Below are 26,792 nucleotides of genomic sequence, written 5' to 3' on the forward strand. Positions count from 1 at the left end.
TAGGAAACAATAAAATCACTTTAATTTGCTGCTTTTCATCGGGAAAGGTCATTACAGTATCATTTGTGAAATTCAAGGAGAAAAGGTACCACTGGGTGGCCGCGTCCTGGGAACCACTGAGCAATGTACACCTCCCCCCACGGGACCCCACGCTAACATAAGCTTGGGGGAGCCAGCTGACGTGGAGATGGAAGCACCCAGTGGGGTGAGGGTGGGGGTGGGGCGGCGGGGGTGCAGACCCCAGCAGGTCAGCCAGCCCGGAGCGGAGGCCGTGCTGGGGCTGGAGTGGACTGAGGGTTTGTGGGTCCTGACGGGTCCAGATTCAGAAAAGCGCTCTGTGAACCGTTTCCTTGGAAAGTGCTCTTCCTCGGGGCCCTGGAGCTGCCTTCCGGCCACAGGGGCCCTGGCTGACCTCCAAGCTGGAGTGAGGGTCGCAGGCGCAGCCACGGCCCCGCTTCTCCGGTCCAAGCCCGGGGGAGGCTGGGGCAGACACACTGGTTCAGGCAACGATGTGCAGAGCCAGTGTGGCTCCTCTGCTCTTAAGCACCAAGGCTCTGACGAGATCCCTGAGACATGCGAGGTCGGGCCCCCGGGGAGGCCGCCAGGGCAGGGGCAGGGCATCCAGGGGCAGGGCCGCTTGCCCATTCCCCACCTGGCTGTTGGTGGCCACGGGCTCCCATGGCGACGGTCGGAGACCCAGCAGGCTCTCCCAGGTGTAGTGACTTCTGAGCTCACCTGTGTGGCAGGCCAGCAGTGGGCTGCGTCCCACCAACTGCTGAGCTCAGTGCTGGCCAGTGGCCTCAGTGCCCTGGGCTTCAAAGTCCCCCAAGCGGATGCTCAGGCAGGAGCTTCACTTCACAAGGCGGTTTGAAGCTCTGTCCTGGGGGGGATGGCTGTAAACAGCTGGTCCTTTCCCAATACCAGATCCCTCTGTTGGTATTGACACGCGGGGTCCAAGCACTCATACCTGTTACATTTTTCACAAGACCCAGGAGGGAGGGCCTGGGCACATTTGCTCTTTCTGTATCGTTCTAGAACAATGGGGAAAGTTCCCCCAAAACCGTGTGTACTGTGATTGCACGTATGGAGGGTCTGACCTCAGGGGCGGGGATGAAATCTGGTTGGAGGTGTTCCTTCGAGCCATTCTTGACTAGTCTGGTGGAGGCCACTCCGTCAGGACAGTGTGGAGGGCCTGGCGTGGGCCAGGGGTGTGGGAGGGAGGGAGGGGTCCTAAGTGTGGCCACCCGTGACCCGTCAGGCCCGTCAGTGGGACGCCCTGCCCTCCCTCAGGTGAGGGACCGTTAGGAGAACAGCTCTTCGCAGATCCTGCGGGTGTCCTCAGGCGCTGTCACCGTGTAGCCCACGGTCCTCGGGTCGGTGAAGATCTCATGGTCATTCCCTCCCTGCAAAGACATGAAGGAGGCGTGGGCCGCCGGGCAAACGAGGAACTGGCCCTTCTCCCGGCAGGGACCATGGCTTCAGTTACCTAAGCTCCCAGGAGGGGAACAACATGAGCACAGTCATCACAGGGAGGCTTTCTCACCTTCCCTTGAACTGCAATTTAGCTTGGAACATGTAATTACGCCAAAGAAAGAAATCACGATGCTCTTGTGAAGATCTGTCTCAGGCTTATTTTTCTATAAAGCAAACGCAGCAGGTGACAGCACTCTCTGTGCCACTGTGTTTCAACCGTGCCCAAGCCGTTCTCACCAGTCAGGCAGTGTGGCAGGGCGGACAGCCCACTGCGGCGCTGCCCTGGGAGCACGCTGCGACCTGGACACCCCGGCCTCCGAGCTGATGGCAGCTGCAGGTGACTGCTGCACACTGGGTGCTGCACACTGGGTGGCCAGGGCAACAAAGCAACTGGGTTTGATTTTGATTTGTTTAAAATTTTTAAAAGACCTTCCTTATTTGAGAGAGAGAGAGAGAGAGAGAGAGAGAGAGAGAGAGAACATGAGCATGAGCAGGGGAGAGGGAGGACAAGTACACTCCTGCTGAGCGGGGAGCCCGACATGGGGCTTGATCCCAGGACCCCGGGACCTCGACCTGAGCCGAAGGCAGACGCTCACCCACTGAGCCGCCCAGGTGCCATTTGACTCGTTTCAATGGAAAGTTGCTGTGTCTGGTGTGTGGGCCAGGCAGCCTGAGTGTAGACCCTGCTGGTACTGCGGGTCGGGGTTGGGGGTCAGGAACTGTGTGGAAGCCCCCTGCTGCTGGACAGGGGGTAACACGGCACCCCGCCCGCAGTGCCTGCCCCTCAGCTCATGTGGCCCCAGGCTTGTGTAGCATTATTTCCCCCGGGCCACTTCCAGGAGCGGAGGGCAAGGCTGCCTGTGCCAGGCCCCATAGGGGGGGCCCCGGGGTCACGGGTCCTCCAGTCTGTGCCGCACCCCCACCAAAAGCTTCTAGAAAGCCCCTGCTTTTCTTCTTGTGCAATTTCCTGTATTTTTCTCACAAAACTGGTCACTCTAACTCAAAACCTTGGGAAAATCATTTAGTGTATAATATGATTAAAATAATGGATTTTTCTCATTAAGATTCTCTAGGAAAAACCTGACATTCCTGTAAGGGGCTGACGGGGCTGACAGATGGGCTGACAGATGTAGTGATGAGTAGTGATGACGACTGCTCTCACCTTTGTGGGAATAACCCCTCCCCAGGCTTTAGGGGGTGCTGCTGCCTGGGCCCAGCGCGCCAGGAGGAGGAGTCATGTTAGGGAGAGGGGTCATTTCCCAGCACCAATGACGGGGGAGCTGCTGGGGTCCTAACAGGTTCCTGTGCCCTCTGAGCGTCTCATATGCCAGGTGCGACCCCAGCATGTCAATGTGAAACCGGTTCATGTAATTCTCAGAATTAAAGCCAGATTCCTCTCAGGAATAGCTCAGAGGGTAGAAACAATCGCAGAGACCCTAAGAGTATAAACAGACTCGTGCACTCTCCAGAAAAACCACACATCTACCTGGGACACGGTCACTCCCGGTCACTCGCTCACGCTGGCAGGAGGGAGGAGTCTGTATTCACGCAGTAACCCAGGAGGCCTGGCCAGCATCTACTGACTGCCCAGCAAAGGGCAAACAAAACCGAGGTCCCGGCGGCTTTCACAGCTTGCGTTGGGGGCAGGGAGAGAGCAGGAAGCAGAGGGGACAAGCCATGCCCGGGAAGGCGGCTCAGTGGCCCACCAGGCCTGGGAGGTGAGGAGGACTTGGGGTTTTATGTGAAGCTGCCCAGAAGGCTGCAACCTGGGGACATGATCAGATTCACCTTCTGGAGGATGGGTGGGGGGTAGGGTGGGGCATGGGGACGAGGAGCGGGAGCACAACAGGTAGGAGGCTGACAGCCAGCCAGGGTACCAGGGCAGGCGCCCTTTCCCGGGGGAACGAGGGACTGACTCCCAAGCAGGAAGGGGTTGCAGCTGCCGCACCTGCCCCTCCCTGGAGACCTCACCAGGCAGGGACAGGTGTGCACTTAACAGATGCCTTATTTGGCCTCTCCCATGGCCCTCCTGGGGGGGTGGGGTGGTAATGGATGGGAGGGTGAGCTCTTCTGCAGAACCCAATGGCACCAGGTCCAGAGAATGAAAATGAGACCCCCACCCCACCCCCTGCCACCACCACCGGGCTGGGCCAGCTCTCCCAGCCCCGTCTCTGCTCAGCAGAGTCAGCAACCCGAGACCTGAATCTCCTCTCCTGCCAGGGGACCTGGTTTCTGTGCCTTGAGGTGCAGCGCTGCTCCCTGGGGCTGCACAGAGCTCGAGGTCACATGCCAGAGTCAGAGGGAGGGCAGGAGAAGCAGAAGCACAACACGAAGCCAGAGTGAGGTCCCTTCTCTAGAACTAGGCTTCAGAGAACCAGAAATTCCAAACGCCCGGTTTGCACGGGGACTGCAGGTCACTAGGGTCAGGTAGGGAAGACCCGTTTCTGAGACTCGGCAAAGGGAGCAGAGCTGGAAGGGATGAATGCCAGATTGTGTTACCCGAGAGCCCAGAGGAGAGGCCTGCAGCTCAGTGCCAACAGCCCATTAATATTTAAATCCCTACAAGGCCAAGGTCTGAGGAGAAAACAGAAAAACAGAAGGCAGTGTCCGCCCTGTTCACACAGAGTCCAGTCTCCCAGCCACCCAGCCAGTTTCCGCACACGCTGTGGCCTCCCCGATGATCCTGACGGTGGAGGTGAGGAAGGGAACAGGAATCGAGTGTCCCTGGCCCGTGTGCCCTGCTCGGCAGGAAGCAGGCAGGACCCGCTGGACTTCCCAACACCCATCTGGAGAACAAGTAGACCCCCTCCAGCTCGGAGTCCACTCCTGCCGCGTGTGGACGTTTATCTCCGGTCAGTGTAACAGGATGTATCAAATCCCTAGGTACCAGGGTACAAAGGCCAAAGGGACACGGGCTCTGTCCTCAAAGGCCTGTGGTGGCAATGTTCCCCTGGCTGGGGTGACAGTCACTGCGGGAGCTCTACCAGTACTTCTGGGGCCAGGGTCCCTGGCCACTGTGCCACGGTGGGGAAGCCAATTGGATGTGAGTGCACGCCACGTGACTGGTATAAGGCTGCTTGCTCAACATGTGATCATCAGCTGGGGATGCAAACAGTCTCCACTTTCAAATATATTCAGAAAAATGTATGCTCTTAGATACTGATTTTCCCTAAAAAGAAGTAAATAGTCATGCTAAAAAAAAAAAAAAAAAAAAAAAAAGCCTGGCCCCATGATCATGTCTTGAAAATAATTAGGGGATTCCAGGGTACTTCCAGGATGTGATCCTGTGGCTTACAATCTGGTGACTAAGTGAGCTGGCTTGCTGTCCTGCTGATGCCCCCGGGGCAACCCTCAGGGGCTGGCATGGACGGAGACATCAGCCACTGGACCCAGGGGACTTCCCCAAGGGCCAGCCTCGCTCTAGGGGCCTGAAGCTGGGGTCTCTCTGAAGGAAGAGCTATAGCAGGGGCTGCTGACCACAGATTCTGGTGTCCAGAAGGCAGCTAGGTCAGCGGGGACCCCAACAACACCCCCCTGCACCTATGGGACCCCTGTCTGGTGTCCTGTTTCCTGTCCTCCCGCGGGGGAGCTGGTGCCAGGCCCTCAGCTCCATTAAATTTCTAACCCGGTCCAACTTACTTTTGTGAACTCTTGGGGAACAGTGGTTTTCCTCTGGGAGTGAGGGACTCCCCCCGCCTCCATGCTTACCTGCGTCTGCCACTAGCCCCACAAGACCTGGGTCTCAGATTTTGCACTGCAACACAGGAGTAGTAGGGCAGGTCTGCTGTGCACAGGACACATTCAGTGCCCTCAGGCCCTTGGGCATCCTGAGAGCGAGTGCGGGAGATACTGGGCACGGCGAGGATGCCCAGGTCATGGCCAATGGCCAACTCTGTCCACAGCTTGGCCAGGAACTCGAGGCTCAACATGTACCACTCACCCTGTAGGCCCCCAACCTCTCAGAGCAATCTTATAGCCCAATCTCATGGGCTTTTTTAAACTTCATTAAAAGCTGCAGACTTGGTAGCAGGCTGGCTCCCCTCCTGGGAGAGGGGAGCTGGGCCCCGGGGAGCCACCCTCCTTCTAGAACCTCCCTTTGCTCCCTGCTGCTTCAGAGGAACCATGGCTCATGGACACACAGGGACGTGTGTGGTCCCACGCTGGCCGCAAGGCTAGATCTGGGTCTTCTGGGATTCAAAGCTGCCTCTTCCTACCAGTCCGACGGGGACCTCTTTTAAGTTTAAAGACCTATCTTTTTTAGCATCTGTGGAAAACCAAGTGTTACATGATTTAATAGCCTTTTGGAGGTGATGTGGGAAAGTGATAAGAGATTTCTGGATGCCACTGGTGCTGACCCTGCACTGCACCCCGCCCTGCCTGCTATGCCAGGCTGCCCGAGGACCAGAGGACATAACGTCTAAGTACCCAGCTCAAAGCCTGACACCGAAGTGCTTTAGGAACTAAACATTTTACTTTTCCTCTTTTTCTCGATTTGACATTTTAAAGCTTTATTTATCAACAGATAGCACATGCATGCAGTTGAAAATTTAAAAACAGGACATAGCGGTAAGTCTCTCTTCCAACCTTGTCCCCAGCCCTCAAGAGGTCTGTCATCTGCTTTTTGGGTCCCTTTATGCGCTTAAAGCAAATGTGAAGAGAGATTACTTCCCCCTCTTAAGCTCACCTATGTAATCCCAGGGATGGTCTCCGTCAGCTGTCTGTATAGCTCAGGGCATCCTGCTATGTGCGTGGGCCCCCGTGACTGGTCAGTCCCTCTCACAGCAACGCAGGCTTTTGCCCAATGCTGCAGCTCTGCGTGTGCCCTTCCCGCGCACAGACAGCTAAATCACGCAAGAGGATCCACTGAGTCAAAAAGTCAATTAGTTGTCAATGTTCATGAAGTGTTAGAATGTTTCCAGGTTCCCACTGCCTTAAAGCCAGGAAGCATTAAGCCAGCAGAAGCTGTCTTGCCAGGGAAGTTGGAAAGGCTGGTGAGGAAGTTGGTCCAGGCAGCTCCCCCAGGGGAAGCCCTGCATAGCAGGGTGGGGTGTGTCTCTCTGTGCCCTTGTTATCCCTTCCCTGCAGCAAAGGGAAGCACTCCACACCAGAGCCCGGAGCCTCGAAGCTGCACTCAGAGCTCTGGGGTTTTCTTGTTTTCTTTCTTTCTTTCTCTTTCTCTTTCTTTTTCTTTCTTTTCTTCTTTCTTTTCTTTTCTTTTCTTTTTTCTTTTCTTTTCTTTCTTCCTTTCTTCCTCTCTCTCTCTCTCTCTCTCTTTTTTTATAAATTTATTTTTTATTTGTGTTGAATTTGCCAACATAGTACTAGAAGTCCTAGCCTCAGCAATCAGACAACAAAAAGAAATAAAAGGCATTCAAATTGGCAAAGAAGAAGCCAAACTCTCCCTCTTCGCTGATGACATGATACTCTACATAGAAAACTCAAAAGACTCCACCCCAAGATTGCTAGAACTCATACAGCAATTTGGTAGTGTGGCAGGATACAAAATCAATGCCCAGAAGTCAGTGGCATTTCTATACACTGAGACTGAAGGAAGAGAAATTAAGGAGTCAATCCCATTTACAATTGCACCCAAAAGCAGAAGGTACCTAGGAATAAACCTAACCAAAGATGTAAAGGATCTATACCCTAAAAACTACAGAACATTTCTGAAAGAAACTGAGGAAGACACAAAGAGATGGAAAAATATTCCATGCTCATGGGTTGGAAGAATTAATATTGTGAAAATGTCAATGTTACCCAGGGCAATTTACACATTTAATACAATCCCTATCAAAATACCATGGACTTTCTTCAGAGAGTTGCAACAAATCATCTTAAGATTTGTGTGGAATCAGATAAGACCCTGAATAGCCAGGGGAATATTAAAAAAGAAAACCAGAGCCGGGGGCTTCACAATGCCAGATTTCAGGTTGTACTACAAAGCTGTGGTCATCAAGACAGTGTGGTACTGGCACAAAAACAGACACACAGATCAATGGAACAGAATAGAGAACCCAGAAATGGGCCCTCAACTTTATGGTCAGCTAATATTCTACAAAGGAGGAAAGACTATCTACTAGAAGAAAGACAGTCTCTTCAATAAATGGTGCTGGGAAAACTGGACATGCACATGCAGAAGAATGAAACTAGACCACTCTCTTTCACCATACACAAAGATAAACTCAAAATGGATGAAAGATCTAAATGTGAGACAAGATTCCATCAAAATCCTAGAGAACACAGGCAACACCCTTTGTGAACTTGGCCACAGCAACTTCTTGCAAGATACATCCCAGAAGGCAAGAGAAACAAAAGCAAAAATGAACTATTGAGACTTCATCAAGATAAGAAGCTTTTGCACAGCAAAAGATACAGTCAACAAAACTCAAAGACAACCTACAGAATGGGAGAAGATATTTGCAAATGACGTATCAGATAAAAGGCTAGTTTCCAAGATCTATAAAGAGCTGGGTTTTCAAAGATCCTGGTTGTTGTGGCTGATGGGCAGGATGTGGCGGGGGTGGGGTGAGGAGGGGAGGGGAGGGCAGGGGGTGGAGGTGCCCTTAGAAAAGCAAAGGCCAAGTCTTTCTTCACCCTGCTTGCTCTCTGGGAAGTTCCAAGCAGGGAAGGGGTGGAGGGGGCTTCGTGTAACACCAGATTCTGCCAGACGGAGGGGGCTGCTAGGCAGGCCTCTAACTAAGCCTGTGGTGCTTGGCAGGGAAATGGCTTTTTTTTTTCCTTAATTAAATTGGCTCCATGCCCAGTGTGGAGCCCAACGCGGGGCTCCAACTTACAACCCTGAGATCAAGAGCTGAGCTGAGATCAAGAGTAGGATGCTTAGCTGACTGGGCCACCCAGGCACCCCTGGGAAATGGCTTGTTACTGACAGCTCTCAGCTCGGATGTTGTTGCCTTGGAAACCAGCAAAAACATTTGCCTTGGTGCAAAGAAAGAAAACTGCTTTCAAAATCTCTATCCCTGACTACAAGAAGTTTAGAGCTAGCGTTTGGATGGCTCTGTGCTTGTTTAAAGGTTTAGACAGCTGGACCATTACTTCCCATTTCCAGGAAGCCACTGACCGACCGCATCAGTGAGAGCAGAGAACCGTCACCACGGTGTCAGCCGCGTCAGCAACCACAGCCCCAGGGCCTCTGCTGGAGAAATGGGTCATACTGGCCCTGGAAATCTTGTTTTCAAATATTTACTAATGTATGTACTGAGAACACAGCAGAAAATAAAATAACGAGCACGCAGAGTCCAGTTTCGGGATCACATACGTGCACAGAGAAAAGCCTCAGAGGCAGATCAGTTGTGACCACAGTGACCCATTTTCTCCCTCGGACTTTCTCTAATGCCCCGTGATGAATGTGTATTAACAATCCCAGGGAAAAAAGAAACCCTCTGTAAATAGTATCCACTTTTAAAAAGTAGGTAAAACTAAAAACCCAACAGAATCAATATGTGGTCTTGTTGCAGTGAAACAGAACAGAACACTCTGTCATGCCCAGATGGAGAACTCCCCAAAGGCGGCATGCATTCTCTGCTGATCTCAAGACCTGCTTTCCATCCTGCAAAGGCCCAGCTGGGGCCTCGGACGGCTGTGCGCACACAGTGTCATCACGAAGGAAGACCTGGGCGCGCCTGCCTGCATAGCTCTCTCCTTGGCCTGCCGGGGCTGGCACGGAGCTGCAAGGGCCCGGCCCTCCCTTGGATCCCACTCATGTGCTTTCTCTAAAGACATCAAAGTCACAAACAGGCTTTTTTCAAAGCATTTCCGCATCTGAATAATTTCACCAAAAGGATGCGGTTGTAAAGCACTTCTCTCTGTCATTAAGAACCAGGCTAGAGAACACACCTCTCGAAAAGCAGCACCATGATGTTTGGGAACTAGAAGAGAATCCTCCCCGCTGGGCCAGAGGAATGGCTGGTTGGACTGGAAAGCCTATGCGCTTGAATAGCAGGTGGTTTGTTCTAGTGCCACCAGCTCTGTCCTGAGCTGTATGACTGTGGGCAAGTTACCAACCCTTTCTGAGTCCTGTTTAATTTTTTAAAGATAATTTATTTAAGAGAGAGAGAGAAAATGTGCACAGGGGGAGGGGCAGAGGGCGATGAGCAGATTCCCCACTGAGTGGGGAGCCCAATGCAGGGCTTGATCCCAGGCCCCAAGATCACATTCTGGGCTGAAATCAAGACTTAGACATTCAACCGATGGAGCCTAGCCCCAGAAACCCCTCCCTTTAAAAAGATTGAGAGTGAGTGCACGCGAGTGGGGTTGGGAAGAGAGAGAGAATCTTCAGACACCCTGCTGAACGGGGAGCCCAATGCAGGGTTCAATGCCAGGACCCCAAGATCATGACCTGAGTCGAGATCAAGAGTCAAACGCTTAACTGAATGAGCCACCCGGGCACCCTGGAATCCTGGTTTTATCATTTAGAATGATGGACACGAGACCATACTGATCAGAAGTTCCCTTCATGCTAGAAGACTGTAGGCGGTGACCTTGCTGAAAGGCAGGCAGGTCCACCAGAGAAACCTTAGTGGAGGGCAAGTACTCTGCAGTGGATGAGAGACCAGAGGGATAAAAAACTCTGAATCTGTAGCACCTAGGACACACCTGCTGGGAGCAGGACAGCCATAAGGCCTGACCCAGGACCGCTGATGGCAAGGTAAGTCCCATCACTTCACATGGCGGCATGCCCGGGGCCAGGCAGGGGTGTCTGGTCCGAGCCCCCTCTCGGAGCCCACCTGTCCTAAGGAGAACTCCGTCCTGCTGCCACGGTGGCTCTGGGGGAAATCCCTCCTTCAGTTTTCCTACTGGCGCTGGCTTTTGACACAGCTCTGTTCTCAGCCCTACTTCAGATTCAGTCAGTCTGGGACTTGGGACTTCCGACAGGGACAGTTCCCTAAACAGTGTGGGTCATGCCCACCTCTAAACAATCCCTGGGGTTGTCTCTTGAATTTCACACCAAGACTCCCCACCTTCCTATTATTTAGGACACCTTGTGCTCAACTCATAATCAATACCCTGGAGGGAAAAACACAGTGGAAACACGACGTAAAAATGGCCAAGGGCTCTTTGAAAGGCACAGAGGACCAGACAGCAGCACTGAGGGATGTGGCCTCAAAGTGATCTCCTGATCTCCACCTCTGCCTCCAGGGAGGTGTCTGATGTCTGAGCAGGGAGGGAGGGAGGCTTCCTTGCATCTCTCCCAGGACAGAAGCCCCTGCTCAGTGTGAGCTGGGCCAGTGCCGACCACACGGGGGGGGGGGGGGGGGGGGGGGGGGGGGGGTGTTAAGGCCCACTGGTCCATGTCCCCCTCTCCAGCCCAAACTGAACAATCCACCTCCAACACACACTCCTGTACTCACAGGCATGGTTTTGTCCCCGAAAAAATAGATGGTCTTGTAGCCGTCATTTTCCACGTGTCTCAGGCAATACCTCTTGTCCCAGCCATCAGGAAAGACGTCAATGCTGATCTGGCCTCCTGCAGAGATGGGGTGGGGGGATGGGAGGGGGAGGACAGAGAAGCTAAAGGTGGGAAGGAGGCCAAGGTCGCTAAAAGACCACGCAGTCTACTTTTGGGCAACTGGAAGGCCCAGGTGGATTATTAATACCCTTGTTTGCTACTCATGTTACTTTAGTGGCGGGTTCTAGAAATTAACGTGGCAGTGCTTTTTCCCAACATTATTTCAACCTGAAATCAAAAAGTGAGACACACTGCCAGCTCAGAACAAGGAATGCATTTGCGTTCAACTGCTGCATCAAATGCGTGGGTCTTAATGAAGCAGGCTGGTGAAAAATGGGGTAACAGCTTCACTTAGCTGGGCCGCCTCGAGCTTTAACATGCTCTGGTTCTTGGAGGATGCTGCCTAGAAGCAGGCTGCATGCAGTGCGTCCTGGGAAACCCACGTGGAAGGTCACTGGCAGGCAGCTTTTGGTGGTGAGGAAAGCCTCTGAGAGCTGTGGCAAGCAGATGTTCACCTCACAGTTCAAGAACACCTGAAAATCTACCCACTGGTCTATCAGACACAATCCCCTTGCACTTCCAGTTTTCCTCCAACTATATACTTAGTAGAGGTGGTAAAACGAGAGGGCTTTAAGTAATGACTCATCTGTGCCGCCAGAAATCCGTTTGCTTCAAGCATATGACAATGTTTTCGACCAACAGCTGAGTCTGAGACGCCAGCGCGGCGGGAAGAATTGTCGGACACTGGAAATATTCGCACGCTGGCTTGCTGTTGTAGATAAAACCTTTGTGGACTCAGACTAAGTCCCCTTTCCTTCCAGGGCCTCAGTTTCTTGACCTATAAGACCAACCCAACTGACTGCTAAGGTTCTCTGCTGCTCACGCCTCCTGAGATTCCAGAATCTATTCAGCCTAGCACTCTTCTGGGCCAAGAGGAGAGGTGCGGGAGGAGGGATCCTGTCGGGTGAGAAGTTAAAACCAAACCCAGCAGCCTGGGCCAGTCTCCACGAGGGCTGACCACACAGGGGAGCTTGCCTCTGGAACCCCCTTGCCCACCCTCACGCTGGGCACAGTCCAGTTTCAAGAGCTCACTGGCCCACAACAAACCCCTGGCAAACAGTTCCCGAAGCCCGAAACCCGCCCAAGTGCACGATACCTATGGAGAACGTGACACCTTTTCCTGCAAACTCTTTCCGCAGGTCTGCTACAAACTTCTGTCTTATGTTTTCTTTCTGAGAAAAACAAAGAGATACCGCTTATCTACCACGTGGCAGTTCAGAAAGCACCCTTCAACGACGGGCCACCAGGCTGCACATCTTCTCTCCATAGACCCAGGCTGTGTCTGAGGGACTCACTTTATCAAGTTCATGAAACTCAATGCGTTCTTCTTGGCTGCAGCTTCTCCCAATGGGGGACACGTTCAACATCCCGTTTCGGAACTCAATGAAAGTGCCCCTAGAGAGGAAAGGGGACGGGCCCGGAGATACATTACTTATGGGGGCGACATTATAGATGGATAAACTTCCAGGAGGCAGGGGCTGGTGTGATGGACACTTCACGGGGTTGTGCTCAGCCACGTGGGGCCGAGCTGAATTGAGGTTAGATTTCAAAGATGAAGCATGAAAAAGGAATGTCATCCTCATTCAAAATGATTTACACTGGGGATCCCTGGGTGGCGCAGTGGTTTGGCGCCTGCCTTTGGCCCAGGGCGCAATCCTGGAGACCCGGGATCGAATCCCACATCGGGCTTCCGGTGCATGGAGCCTGCTTCTCCCTCTGCCTATGTCTCTGCCTCTCTCTCTTTCTCTCTCTGTGACTATCATAAATAAATAAAAATTAAAAAAAAAAAAAGATTTAAAAAATAAAAAATAAAAAAAAAACAAAATGATTTACACTGTTAAAATGACTATTTTTGACTACATTGGCTTAAATAAAACATGATTAAAATTAATTTCCAGTGATCCTTTCTTTTTTTTTTAAGATTTTATTTATGTATTCGTGAGAGACAGAGAGAGAGAGAGAGAGAGAGAGAGAGAGAAGCAAAAGCAGGCTCCACGCAGGGAGTCCAATGTGGGACTCGATCCCGGGACTCCAGAATCACACCCTAGGCCGAAGGCAAGCACTAAACTGCTTGAGCCACCCAGGGATCCCCCATTTTCTGTTTTTTTTTTTAATGTAGAAAACTTAAAATTGCACATGTGGTCGTTACTGCTGTTGGATAGTGAATTTTGTCGTTAATAAAGAGCTATGAAATGATTACCATCTCTCAAGTGCCCTGAGGAGTCTGAAAATTCGTGCGCCCAACACTCTCGCTAGTGACCTCTTGAACACAGCGATCTGACCAGAGCTATGGGGAAAATGCTCCGAGGGCCGCCCTACCAGCCTCAGAAATCACTAAGGAAACATCCTGTGGCCAGCTGCTACTAAATGGCTGATCTGATCACAGAAAATGAGAATAGCTTAACGGTTTTTTAGTTACTTTGAATAAAGATGTTTAAAAAAAAAAAAATCCCCCCCCCCCCCGTGTTTCCAGTTTGAATCTCAAAACAGTTTTTTAAAAACCCAAATGACTGCGAGCTACCGATCCTTATGATGCAATTAAAGTGTTTTGTGACTGTGTGCTCAGAGGTATCTCCTAGTTCTAAACGCTGATGCCTGTGAACCTCTGAAACCCTTTCCCTGGGCCCTGTCTTCCACGCCCAGCCCTGATCTCAAGCCACCAGCCACCTGTAAATACTGGGGACACACGTGCAGTATTGAGCTGAGGGACTGCTTCAAGGCCAAAGTGGCCTCGGGCGAGGTGTGACTCTGGGTGCCTCTCGGAGCCTCACAAAGGCAGTCTTTCTGGTCACCTCTAGAGTCTTGAGAAAATCAAATGTCCCAGTTTTTGTTAACTGGGAAGCCATGGATACTCGTCAGGTAAAAATAAAAGCAGCAAAATCTCAATGGCTGGATCCTTCCCAGGGCTGCACACAAATTGCACAGAAGCAAATGATACAACAACGTGTGTGCATGAGATGCTTTTTCAAGAATCCCGCGCCTGGGACGTCCTGGAGTGGGTACAGAGCAGCCCTGTGCCCTCTACCTTCTATAGGTACCCTAGTGATTATTCCTAGGGGTGACCCTAGGGCCGCAGGTCCTAAACTGTCAGAAAAAGAGCTCGATGATTTCTCCCCGACTCAAGGATGCAGTATCACTCTCATTTCCAAGGGAGGCTGCTGCATTTTAGAAAGGGTTCTATTCTCAAAAACCAGGGTTAAGGCAGTTTATCAAGTGTTCAATTCCTCCCTGAAGATCTAGACTCACCTGAAGCCTTGCTGCCCCTGCGTAACCTACATGGGGTGTTCAGTGAGGGCTGCTAAGAGGTGTACACAAGTGCTGATCCAGTTGGGTCTCAGCTCTGCCTCCCGAATTTGGGGGGGTGTCTCATGCTAATGTGAAATTAAAGCTCTACACACCGGTCTCCCTTACTAGGATGATAATCTCTTTGAGGAAGGGATAGACTTAGACTTTTAAAAAATTTTTTTAGCCTCCATTCATGCTTAACCCAAAGAAAAGACTGAATTGGATGGGGGTGGAAGACACTATGTTTTCACTTTTTCCCGTGGGGACTTCCCGACATATGTAAGAAGTATACAGCCTAGGATAATGAAACCCCCACCTGCCATTACCCAGCTGCAGCCAGGACTGACTCCGGGTCTAGCCTGGCTCATCTATAGCTCCCACATTTGAGATTTGAAAACGGATGCCCCTGACCCCAAGTGGAGGTTCTGGTAGTCTTGAGCAGTCTCGAGAATGTACGTCCTGAAATTCAGCTGCCACTTAAAACATATTTCTTCCCTCCTCTTTAAGGTGTTACATGTTAAGGGGCAGAAAACGGAGAAGAAAATGAAAGTATTTCCAAGTAGCCACCTGTAACCTCACCACCGGGAAATAGCCACTGTTAGAGCTCATGGGTTCATCTGCCCATCTTTTGACCGTGGGCACGAACGGACATTATTGTTGTTCATACATCAAAATGGGAATCAACAGCGAGAGGTGGGTCCCCAAATCAGATGCTTACGGAGGTCAGAACAAGGGGGGGCTGGGAAAGATGGGGGGAATGGGGGTGGGGGCGTGCACCGCTTAGCTGACTACTGCCGTGTTGAACGGGCATCGAGCTGCCAGGTCAGAGGCTACTGAAGCCAGAAGTGCAGGTACTCTACAGGGTGAAACCAGACTTTCAAAGGAAGCAATTAATGCAGATTTCATTTCGCACCTTGGGCCCAGCAAACAGGGCCGCGCATGGGCCTCCAGGCGGGCTCCTGGGTCTGGGGCTCATGCTGCTTTTCACACTGCTGTTTTATAGGCCTTCCCCCAGATCCACAGCCTCCGAAAGCGTCTGGTTTCCGACTCCCATCATGTGGAAATGCCGTCACTTACGTGATCATTTTCCACTAGAAGGTTTCCAGGAATTCCTCACTAAGCACGGGGCCCAGGACTTACACTAGCACAAAGCCAGCGAATGACACTACTCTACCTGCTGGTGCTGCGTCTTGGCTAAAAGCAAAAACCCACCTCTTCTTCGGGAGTTTAATTTTCGCAATGTAGCTCAGGCAGTAGTTGATTAAATCTTGGATTAGGGCCTCACCCAGGTGACCTTGAATGTTCTAGACAAAGAAAATACTGGGGTTACTTGATTCAGGGGGAGGCGTTTTCAGAATAACTTTAGAGCAAAGCCAGGTCTTCAGCCACTATTGGCCGAGGGTCACCCGGCTGCTGTGGCGGCCAGGGTGACACGCCCCACTCCCTTTCTCCTTTTCCTGCTTGAAAACAGAAGACAAACCACAAAGGGCTTTCATTAAAGCATTTTCTGCTTCATTACTCAAGATTTTTGTGCTCATTATCTTTCAAATACTTCATGAAAGGCCCAAAGAGTTTATTATTGCTGCTTTTATTCAATTAAAACATCTACAGACGCTGACAGAAAATGTAGTTGTTCCACTTAGGCTTTCTCTCATGTCTGAGTAGAACGATCTTATTACTAATGAGACCCACACAGCACCTCTTAAAAATGCTTGTTGTGAGGCAGCCTGCCCTAGTCTCTGCCAGCATAAGAGAAAAATCAGATTAAGTATCCTTAAAAAACAGTTAAAAAATTTGACAATTTTGAAAACGCGATAGTCACATGGTTCGACATTCAAGATGTAAAAAAAAGAATACAGGGTGGAGATTCACTCCTTCCCCTGCTCCTCACCTCCCAGAAGCATCCAATGTCAAATATCTTTTTAGAAAACATTTTAACAATAGTATATAGTCCTCTGGATACTTGAGAGCCTACCTGTTTACACAAGAGTTTCCCATCTTTGTACGCTACCAGGCCATTTTCGGGAAACACATAATCATATTTTTTAACCACTGCAACCAAAACAAAAGAAAAGTTAGTGTGTGAGGAACTGCAGCCAGAGCTTCTATTTCTGGATTAACACGCATCACCAATAACATTGCTGAACTCCAGTAAGAACTGTGAAATATCTTGTCTTAACAGATTGGGAGGGTAGGACAAGCACCTTAAAATAATTTTTTTTTTTTAAGACTCTTAACTACAAGTGTGCAAGATGGTGGCCAGGCTGCAAAATGGAGACTTGGTGGCCGGCCCCTCACGTCTCTGCCTTCAGCCCTCTGCACCTGGAGAGGAAGATGGGACCTAAGGATGGCCCCCCCAGCCTCCCTGCGGGTCCGCCTCACCAGGGCAGCACTGAGAATGCACAGGTTCCCAGGCTTTGCTCTCAGGCTTTCTGAATCAGAACATGCAGGGGCTAGGCTAAAAATAAAAACCTAAAAAAAGATTCTTTTTTAAAAAATTAAAAACAAGGTCTTTAGGTGATTCTTACATGTAGCCAGATTTGGAGCCCACTCACATGAATCTAAATGGGTTCCCAAATATCAGTTGCTTGCGAAAATGCAGATTCCCAGGTTTCCTGTATTGGGTGGGACCCTCACATCTGGATTTTCACAAGTTCCTCAGGTGATTCTGATATAGCTGAATCTTCTACTTTCTTCTAGCTCGTGAACAGTTTTGTTGTTTTGACTTACAGTCTTTGAAATCTACAGATAACGCCCTACCCTGAAATAAAACCTCTCTGAGCCTCTGGTTAAAAATATGGCCAGAGGCAGAAGGGGCCGTTGGGTCCTAGTAACAGGATTTCCAGGGCTTAACATGCCCCATTATGTTGTTTCTAGTGTTTCTAAGTAGAGTATCTTCAAGGAAGATTAAGTGTGAGCAGAACAAAGAGTTTTAAAGAGAATGTATTGATTGTGCTCAGAGTAACTAATCCAATAAAAACAGCTTACCCAGATCTGGACTGTAAGATATTATAGTTAAAACACCGGTTCTCTACTGGGGGTGATTTTGTTACCCCAGAGAACACATGGTAAAGTCTGGGGACATTTCTGGTTGTCATACTGCAGGGGAGGTGCTCCTGGCATCACGTGGGTGGAGGCCAGGGGTGCTGCTGAACATCCTACAGTAGGCAGAACTGCCTCCGACGACAGAGAACGATCTGGCCCAAAACGTCAACAGTGTCCACAAGAATGATCAACTCATCTACGCTCCACCCTCCAGTGCTTACAGGCCAGAAACCCTGGAGGCACAAGAGAAGCAATCTATAGTCTGTGTAGTTTCAAGAAAAACGGGTAACCAGACAGTTTCCAACAAGCAGAGTGCTGTGCTGGCAGGACTGTGCATTACAAGGTCCTGGGTGGAGCTGCTAAAACACTCCCAGGCCCTGGAGACCTCAGAATCTGCAGCAAAGGGGTCCTGTGCTGAGGATTCTGGTTCAATAGGTAGGGGACCAGCCCAGGTGACTCCTGGTTAGGGAATTCTGGGAAATACTGTGTTAGGGCAACGGAGAGGAGGCCCCTAGACCTGGAGTGCACCTCCACCCCTGGGTGAGGATGGTCAGGAGATTGGGCCTGAGCTGAGCTAGGAGAGTGGATGGGGCAACAGGAAGTATTCCAGGTGGTGACACACACACTCAAACTTCTGGGGGACCCTGGCTGTGTGTCTGAGTACCAAGTGGTTCACCACCAACTCCAGAAAGTTACCTCTAAGATTAAGAACAGAGGAAAGAGAAAGCAGAGAGAATGTCTGCCCAAACCAGTGAGCAGGAAGCCTGCCACACGGGAGGAGGGCTCAGGGCGGCCCATGATCCTTAATGGCCACAGGCCCTACTGTCCTCACAGGAAGCTGTAATCAACAACGTAGAGTTTACTTACCATCATTTCCCAGCTGTTCCTGCACTTTCTCAAAGTCTGACCCGCCTACTACTCCAATTTTGATCCTCTGCCTCAAGTTTTGTAGAAAGCCATCCATTTCTTCGGTGATTTTCTACAAAAAGGAACGTAAAAAATCCTGAGCTGTAAAGTAACCGGGAGACTAAAACTGTAACAGTGACACAACCCTGACTTTCACGCGTGCCAGTTCAGGCTCTAGATCCGTATAGTAGGTTCAAATATTATAGTTGTCATTTGGGGACATCAACTTTTTACCAGTAGAAAATGTGTTAAATTTTATTTATTTTTACCTAGCTTAAAACATGCAAGCGATCTATTAACAGCTGTTGTGTGCTGCTCCTCTCTACCTTCATATACCTGTCCAAATGCACAAAAATATAAATAGGTCTTATTTCCTGAAACACAAGTGGCCTCATTCCATGTCTTGAGCAGTGAGCTGTGGTGACCATTCTATGCTGATACACACACATCTGGAGCATTCCTCTCAAATGCTATGCTGTATTCCACTTACGGATTTAAGTTGCTGATTTTATTTTATTTTTAAAAAATATTTTATTTATTTATTCTTGAGAGAGAGAGAGAGAGGCGCGCAGAGACACAGGCAGAGGGAGAAGCAGGCTCCCTGTGGGGAGCCGACGCAGGACTCTATCCCAGGACCTTGGAATCATGACCTGAGCCAAAGGCAGACCCTCAACCACTGAGTCACCCAGGTGTTGTCACTTTTTTTTTTTTTTTTTAAAGATTTGACAGAGTGGGAGCAAGCAGCAGACTCCTCACTGAGCAGGGTCAATTTTGAATGAACTGACTTTTTTTTTTTAAGATTTTATTTATTAATGAGAGACAGAGAGAGAGAGAGGCAGAGACACAGGCAGAGGGAGAAGCAGGTTCCCTGTAGGGAGCCTGATGCGGGACTCAATCCCAGGACTCCAAGATCACGCCCTAGGCCAAAGGCAGACGCTTAACCACTCAGCCACCCAGGGATCCCCAAGTTGCTGATTTTTTTTCTCAGGGGGAGGGTCGGGGGTCCGGAGAGGGGGCAGGGTGCAGCGGGCGGGGGGGGGGGGGGGGGGGGGGGCGGGGCGGCTGCCGGGCGGGGGCACCTTGGCTTGGGAGGGAGGGGCGATGGACTTGCCCAAGTTGCTGATTTTAAAACAAAATGTGGTAAGTTTAAAGAGGACGTTCAGAATTGATTTGTTATAATCATACCAAACTGGGACGCCTGGGTGTCTTGGTTAAGCGTTTGGGTTTGGCTCAGGTCATGATTTCAGGGTCCTGGGACCGAGCCCATGCCGGGTTCTTTGTTCAGCGGGGAGTCAGCTTCTCCCTCTCCCTCTGTGCTCTCTCTCCAATAAATAATCTTAAAAAAGGATTAATCATACAAAACTAAAAATAAGTACAAGAGTAAGATCACTAGATTTTTTTTTTAGCCTCTCATAAAAGAAAAGCTCCTATCAATAGTGGTCTCGATGGTATAATTTTACGCTAAAGTCCAAACTGTGCACTAATTCAAAAGAAATTATGAACATGACAAGATATCCCTGTATTAATCCCAGTTTGTTTTTTACGGTTATTGTTACTTTTAGCAATGTGAATTATACATTCACATGGGGAATACTTAATCTTTTTTTTAAAGATTTATTTATTTATTTATCTATCTATCTATTTATTTATTTATGATAGACATAGAGAGAGAGAGGCAGAGACACAGGAAGGAGAAGCAGGCTCCATTCCGGGAGCCCGACGTGGGACTTGATCCCGGGTCCCCAAGTTCGCGCTCTGGGCCAAAGGCAGGTGCTAAACCACTGAGCCACCCAGGGATCCACCCCCCCAACCTTTTTTTGAGAGAGAGAATCTTAAGTAGGCGCCATGCCCAGTGCATAGCCCGAGGCAGGGCTTGATCTCACAACCCTGAATGATCTGAGCTAAAATCAAGAGTAGGATACTTAACTGACTGAGCCACCCAGATGCCCTACTTTATTAATATTTTTAGAGTAAACTCTACCCTTAACATGGGGCTTGAACTCATGACCCCGAGATCAAGAGTCACATGCTCCACTGACTGAGCCAGCCGGGTAGCCCTCACACGAGGTATCTTTAGAAGTGAAGTGAGCAGAAATTAAAAACAAAAACACAACTTCAATATGTAAACATCTAGAGTGCAATCTTCTTAAAAAAAAAATGTTTTAGAGTAACACAAACATAGAATAAAACTGCACAAAAAGGCTTATAACAGAGCAATCTTTTCTACATCTTCCAGTGGAATCTTGACCTAGCAGATAAAATCGAGGAGTGCACCGGCAGCCTCTATGAATCAATGACCGTGAAAATGGGTCCCAGAGGCCCCAGAGTGGCTTACTCACACCTGACGTCAGGATGGCCGGATGCGGGGAAGACTCCTGACGTTAGAATGGCCGGAAGTGGGGAAGAGTCTCTGGATTGCAAAACACTAAAAATGCAATATTTCCATTTTTAAGCAGAACCCAAAGCTGCAATTTATCTTTTTTTTTTTTTTTAAGATTTTCTATTTATTTATTCATGAGATACAGAGAGAGAAGCAGAGACACAGGCAGAGGGAGAAGCACGCTCCATGCAGGGAGCCCAATGTGGGACTCGATCCCAGGACCCACAATGATGACCTGAGCCAAAGGTAGATGCTCAACCGCTGAGCCACCGAGGCATCCCTGCAATTTATTTCATCTGAACCCCTGTGCACTGAGGAGCTCTGTGGTATTGTGACCATCAAACGTGTCTGCAATGTGTGTGGGTCAGAAGGCACCTCTTCATTTCCAAGTGGCAGCAAAAATTTTTTGACAGGAAAGAAGACCCAGCTGCTTGTGAGCACAACAGAGCATCTAAACTATCCACTGCAGGGAGATCTTTAGAGCAAAATAGTCACACATCAAAGTTGTTGTGACAGTCCCAAACAACTCCTGTGTTGGTAATCACAAGGAATTCTTTATAAAGCATCCTGGACAAAAAGGGAAACGAAGAAAGTTCCACAAACTTGAAACTGAGGTCAAAGAATGTTAAAAATTCACCTTCTGAAGGTGAATTTCGGCCTTTTACAGAAAATGTTTGCCAACTGCTGGACTGGGGCATTAAATCATATGTAGGAATGGATGACAATCTCTGTCAGTGGTGATAATGGCACTACGGTCATCATGATGCCTTCAAGAAATGCAGGCTCAAATACTCAGGGGTGAAGCACCATGATGACCGTGGCTTTGGAAGCGATACAGCGGAAGAAAAAGGTGGAGAGAAAGTTAATGTCATTTGTTACTGAATTTAAGTGGGGGCGATATGGTTGTTCTGCATACTACGTTCTCCATGATTCTGTACTTCTGACATTTTTAAACATTTTTATTTATTTTAGTTTTTTAAGATTTTATTTTCAAGTGATCTCTACACCCAACACACGGCTCCAACTTACGATCCTGAGATCAAGAGTCACATGCTCTATTGGGTGATCTAGCCAGGCGCCCCTGTGTGTTTGAAATTTTTATGATATAAAGATAAAAACAATTCACTCAAGCTTTATGACTGCTTCTTTTCGCAGCCTTTTGTTCTAAGTCTCAACAGCTTTTTGGAGGGAATGGCATTTCTTAGGAAAAGTGCTCGGCACAAGAATATTCTACTAAAATAGTGAGATGTGTGAAGCTGTGGACTCTGTTCTACTTGTATTTTACCCCTGTTTATACTGTATCGTGTTTCAGCACCTGCAAGATAACCCATTCTTCCACTTCCGGATTGTAATACGCTTATCAGTGTTTGAGAACGTATGTATTGGGGGGTGAGGGGGAAAGGCTGTGTAATGAATAGCCCTGTTGCTAAAATAATTTTATTTTTTACCTGGAACACCCAGCACACAGAAACAATCTCCTTTCTTTAAGTTAGACTTTTTTTTTTTTCAGTATTAAAATTGTTTGCTGCAAAGAGTATCACGTTTCAAATGTGTTAAGGAAATGCGTCGCAGGTTTCTTTGCTATTTCATACTTCCTGCTTATCTATCCTGATTCCCTCTGGGAGACCTAAGCACCTTCCGGAAATGGCATAACCAGCAGCCAGCGCAGCTTCCATCTGAGAGCGGTGGCAGATAATGGCCAACTTAGCAAATAACAACGCCCAGTGGCCCAGAGGCTTGTACCAGATGGGCTGTGAGAAATCAAGGTCACAGTTTCACAGAGTCTCGGGTTCCTTATGTTTAAAAGGGTAAAGGAGATTAATCTGTGGGATGAAAGAAGGAGAAAGGGTGAGAAGGTCCAATGGTGTCAAGTAAAAAGGTCTGGAATGTGAACCCTAGACCATTACAGCCCATGGGCCAAAGTGAGCAGCTGTTTGTTTTTATAACAAATAAATCAGGGGGATCCCTGGGTGGTGCAGCAGTTTAGCGCCTGCCTTCAGCCCAGGGCATGGTCCTGGAGTCCTGGGATCGAGTCCCACGTTGGGCTCCCTGCATGGAGCCTGCCTCTCCTCTCTCATGAATAAATAAATAAAATATTTAAAAAATATTTTTTTCAAGTCCTGATGTGGGACTTGAATCTGGGACCCCAGGTTCAGGCCCTGGGCTGAAGGCAGGCGCCAAACCGCTGAGCCACCCAGGCGTCCCTAAATAAAGTTCTAACACATCCATGCTGTGTCTACATCAGGTCTACAGCTGCTTTTGCATTAAAGGTGAGCAGTTACTACAGACCACGTAGTCGGCAAACACAATAATTTTTTGCTATCTGGCCCTTCACAAACAAGGAATTGCTGACTCTGGCTCCAGATAGCCAAGGGCTTCTAACCGTCCACAGGTGCGAGCCGGCCAATGCCTCTGAAGCAGAAAAGGCCTTTGAATAACTTGGCAGTTGAATGTGGTTAGGAGCGACACTGAACCTGTGGCTCAGGAAGGCCAAACGGAAAAGAAAAAAAAAAAAAAAAAAAAAAAAGGGAAGGCCAAACGAGGGCACCTGGGTGGCTCAGTGGTGGAGCACCTGCCTTCAGCTCAGGTCCTGGGACGGAGTCCCGCATCGGCTTCCCCAGCAGGGAGCCTGCTTCTCCCTCTGCCTGCGTCTCTGTCTCTCTCATGAACGGATAAATAAAATCTTAAAGAGGAAAACGAAAGGCAAGGCGATGTCATGTAAAGTCCCACGTATTTGGTGCAGAAACGCGTGGAGCACACCGGCGCCACCCTCTGGCCAAAATGAAGAGAGCGGGGAGAGGCTGCGAAGGCCGTGAGGTCACTCGGGTCGGGTGGCAAGTCTGCGGCTCAGGGACCAGCTCCCCCGCCAGGGCTGGTGTGAGCCTGAGCTTCGCCGCAAAGGTCGACCTCGGCCGAGACCCGGGCGTGGGAAGCCAGCTCCCGAGAGTCGAAGGAGGCTCTCAGCGGGCGGCGTGAGGAAAGCCCAGGTCCCCTCCATCACTCGCGCCGGAGTGGGGTGGGGAAAGGTCGCGGCGGCGGCAGCGCTCACGGACTGTTACGGAGCACAGCCTGCTGCGCCCCAGAGACTCTTCCTGAATTTATTCCATTTCATGCGAGAGCCCCGCCCGGCACCGGGAAGGTCCCCACGTGGAGCCGTGGATGCTGAGACTCAGAGGTTAAGCGACGTGCTGTCAACAGGGTCCAGCTCAGACAGCTCGCAGGCGACAGGGCGGAGGGCGGGACGCCGCTAGCGGCTGGGGGCGCTGACTTGGGCTCGAATGCAGCGCGGCGGGGAGAGAGTCCGGAGCTGCCTTTTCCAACCCCAGCCACTTTTTTTTTTTTTTTTTTGCATTCGAGGGCTTTCCGGCCCCCGTCCCGTGTCTCCGAGCACCCTGGGGCTCTGCACCCCGCCGGGCGCCGCCTCACCTGCCGCGGGGCCGTCAGCGTCCCGTCCACGTCGAAGAGGCACAGCGCCGAGCCGGACGCCGCCATGTCCCCGCCTTCCATCCGGGACTCGTCGGCAACCCGGAACTTCCGGGTTCGGCCCCTTCCTCCCCGCGCCGCGGGGCACGCTGGGAGGAGGATGATTTTTTTTTTTTTTTTTTTCTCCTCCTCCCACAGTGCCGGGGACTCGCGCCGGAGAGCCTCTCGGAACCACAAGTCCCAGGATGCAACGCGCGCCCACCCGGCGTCCTATTACGGCCGAGCTAGGCGCCCTTAGACGTTCCGGGGCAAGAGGGGGTTCACTTCCGGCGGCGTCCGCGCGGCCATGGTAAGAGGGCGCGTGGCGGGAACTGCCGGGGGGCGGTGCGCTCTCGGGGTGGCGGGGGGCAGGGGGAGTCCTGGAGTTCTGATTCGGAGAGTCCGCGCGTGGGCGGGCTCCGGCGGGGGTTGAGGCTTGCCGCGCCCGCCCGCCCGCCCGTCTGCCTTCGAAAGCGCGTCTGGCTTGGGGAGGCCCCGGGAGCCCCCGCCGGGGACCGTGGGAGCCGGGGCCGGGCCCCAGGGCGGCGGGCCTCGCAGCCCGGGTGGGGAGCCGCGCGCCGGACGCAGCCCTCGTGCGGTGGGTTGGCGCCTCCCGCCCCCGCCCTTCCCCAGCCGGGCCTGGAAGGCAGCGCTCCCGCTCAGCCGCCACGAGGATGCTCTCACCGGACGGAGAACCGAGGAGGACTCACGACAGGTGTCGCAGAGGTTCGTGCGGGGAGGACGTTCCCACGGCCTTGTGCATCCGGGGCCCAGCCCGGAGTCGGCCCCCAGGTATTTGCCGGATGGACGCCGGCCCTGCCACCTCTCCTGTGCCTCTTGGAGCTGCCTGCGGAGAAGGGGGCCGGTCTGAGAGCCAGCCCCTGCCCCGCTCGCTGGCTGTGTGTCTTTGGGTAAACCTCTCACCTTCTCTGTGCATAACCTCCTCTGGTAAAGTGGAAGTACCCTTGACCCGTGAACAATACGGGGTTGCGTCCTGTGGGCCCACTTCTATGTGGATTGCTTTTTTTTTTTTTTTTTTTAAAGATTGTATTTATTTATTCATGAGACCCAGAGAGAGAGAGGCAGAGGCACAGGCAGAGGGAGAAGCAGGCTCCATGCAGGGAGCCCAATGTGGGACTCGATCCCGGGACTCCAGGATCGCGCCCTGGGCCAAAGGCAGTGCCAAACCGTTGAGCCACCCCGGCTGCCCGGATTGTTGAAAATAAATACATTGGAAGGAAGATATTTTGGAGATTTGCAGCAATTTGAAAAACCAGCCAGACCAACGGCATAGCCTAGAAACACTATAAAAATAAAAAGCTAGGTATGTCACAAGTGCCTAAAATACATGTAGACACTAGTTTGTTATTTGCTGCCATACAGTATGCACAAGTTTGTTATAAAAAGTTCATCAAAACGCACAGAGACACTTAGAGACTGTGCACGGCATCACTCACAGTCGAGGAAAACAAACAGAGATGCAGTCATAAATCCTGACTGCATAAAATTAAACGACAGGACGCCCCGTTCTACTGTAATAATCCCACAGCCACCCCCTGTTGGTGAGCCCAGGTGTCGTATGAGCTTAAAACGGTGTGCGCTGCTCATCGTCTCCACGCAAGCAGTTTGTCGCCAGTCAATTTGAATGGCAGAAGTGATCCCGTGGTTCTTGCATATTTTTCATGGTGTTTAGTGCAATACCGTAAACCTTGAATAACACCATGGACCCACACGAAACGCTGCTCGTGATTCTGGAAGTGCTCCCAAGAAGCAGAGAAAAGTCGTGACGTTATAAGCAAAAGTCAAATTGCTCGATATGTACCGTAAATTAAAGTCTGCGGCTGCTGTTGCCCATCATTTCAAGATAAACGAATCCAGCGTAAGAGCCATTGTCAAAGAAATCCGGGAAGCCGTCGAGGCAGCCACGCCCGCAGGCGCGAAAACCTTGCACTTTTTGCGAGACGCTTTTTTTTATCTCGTACTGAAAATGCTGCTTTTATGTGGGTGCAGGATTGCTATGAGAAAGGCATCCCTATAGACTCTAATATGATTCAAGAGAAAGCGAAGTTGCTGTATGACAACTTAAAGCAAGAGGAAAGTGAAGGAACTAAAGCTGGAGAGTTTAATGCCAGCAAAGGATGGTTTGATAATTTTAGAAAGAGGTTTGGCTTAAAAAATGTCCGGTAGCAGGAGAAGCAGCTTCTGCCAACCAAGAGGCCACCAATGAGTTCCCACCTCAAGAACCCATAGACACCACGCCAGAGGGATTCACTGAGGGCGCCTCGGTGGAGATGAGAGCTTGTGGACCAGGGCCAGGTGAGGGGGGTGTAGAAGACGCAGGGGCGGAAAACAAGTTGACATCAGAAAACCTGGCAGAAGGGTTTCGATTATTCAAGACGGCTTTCGACTTCTTTTCCGACATGGACCCTTCTGTGATACGGGCACTGAGACTAAAGCAGATGGTGGAAGAGGGATGGGTACCCTATAGAATCATCTTCAGAGAAATGAAAAAGCAGAAAAGTCAGACGAGATTACAATGTATTTCTGTAAAGTTACCCCAAGCGTGCCTGCCTCTCCTGCCTGCCCTTCAGCCTCCTCCACCTGTCCCACCCCTGCGACCCCAGGGCCAGCCCCTCTGCCTCCCGGTCCTCAGCCTACTCAGCCGGGAGATGGTGAGGAGGATGAAGGCCTTCCCGCTGATCCGCTTCCACGTAG

The 26,792-nt window shown here is 50.6% G+C and overlaps 2 protein-coding genes across 4 annotated transcripts in view; one reads left to right on the top strand and one right to left on the bottom strand.

Annotated features, from left to right (window-relative positions):
- PMM2 (phosphomannomutase 2) lies at window positions 1–24,199 on the bottom strand. Of its 2 annotated transcripts, none has more exons than XM_025416546.2 (8): window positions 24,042–24,199; window positions 18,197–18,308; window positions 16,260–16,336; window positions 15,497–15,588; window positions 12,295–12,394; window positions 12,096–12,171; window positions 10,842–10,957; window positions 1–1,403 (listed from the first exon to the last, which is right to left on the bottom strand). In XM_025416546.2, the coding sequence occupies exons 1-8, from the start codon at window positions 24,120–24,122 to the stop codon at window positions 1,302–1,304; spliced, it is 756 nt and encodes a 251-aa protein (XP_025272331.1). In that variant the 5' UTR covers window positions 24,123–24,199; the 3' UTR covers window positions 1–1,301. The 2 variants fall into 2 exon arrangements, with proteins under 2 accessions (XP_025272331.1, XP_035574023.1); XM_035718130.2 differs by lacking the exon at window positions 1–1,403 and adding an exon at window positions 5,955–6,803.
- TMEM186 (transmembrane protein 186) overlaps window positions 23,338–26,792 on the top strand; it is a 7,421-nt gene continuing 3,966 nt past the window's right edge. Inside the window, exons 1-2 of one of the 2 annotated variants that reach the window (XM_025416545.3) lie at window positions 23,338–23,790; window positions 24,237–24,387. In XM_025416545.3, coding sequence (XP_025272330.1) covers window positions 24,385–24,387 — 3 coding nt within the window. In that variant the 5' untranslated portion in view covers window positions 23,338–23,790; window positions 24,237–24,384. Of the gene's footprint in view, window positions 23,791–24,236; window positions 24,388–24,726; window position 26,792 lie in introns of those variants that run through there. The other variant, XM_025416543.3, reaches the window with a different exon arrangement.

The sequence above is a fragment of the Canis lupus genome, chromosome 6, assembly GCF_003254725.2.
Source record: "Canis lupus dingo isolate Sandy chromosome 6, ASM325472v2, whole genome shotgun sequence".
NCBI lineage: Eukaryota > Metazoa > Chordata > Mammalia > Carnivora > Canidae > Canis > Canis lupus.

Bases quoted from the DNA above. Each gene is read 5' to 3' on its own strand.
- PMM2 (XM_025416546.2), bottom strand. From the start codon at position 24,122: ATGGAAGGCGGGGACATGGCGGCGTCCGGCTCGGCGCTGTGCCTCTTC. The intron at 12,172-12,294 runs GTGAGTCCCTCA...TGTTTTTCTCAG, and splicing joins AGTTTCATGAACTTGATAAA to AAAGAAAACATAAGACAGAA. The intron at 1,404-10,841 runs GTGAGTACAGGA...ATGTCTTTGCAG, and splicing joins TCGGGGACAAAACCATGCCT to GGAGGGAATGACCATGAGAT.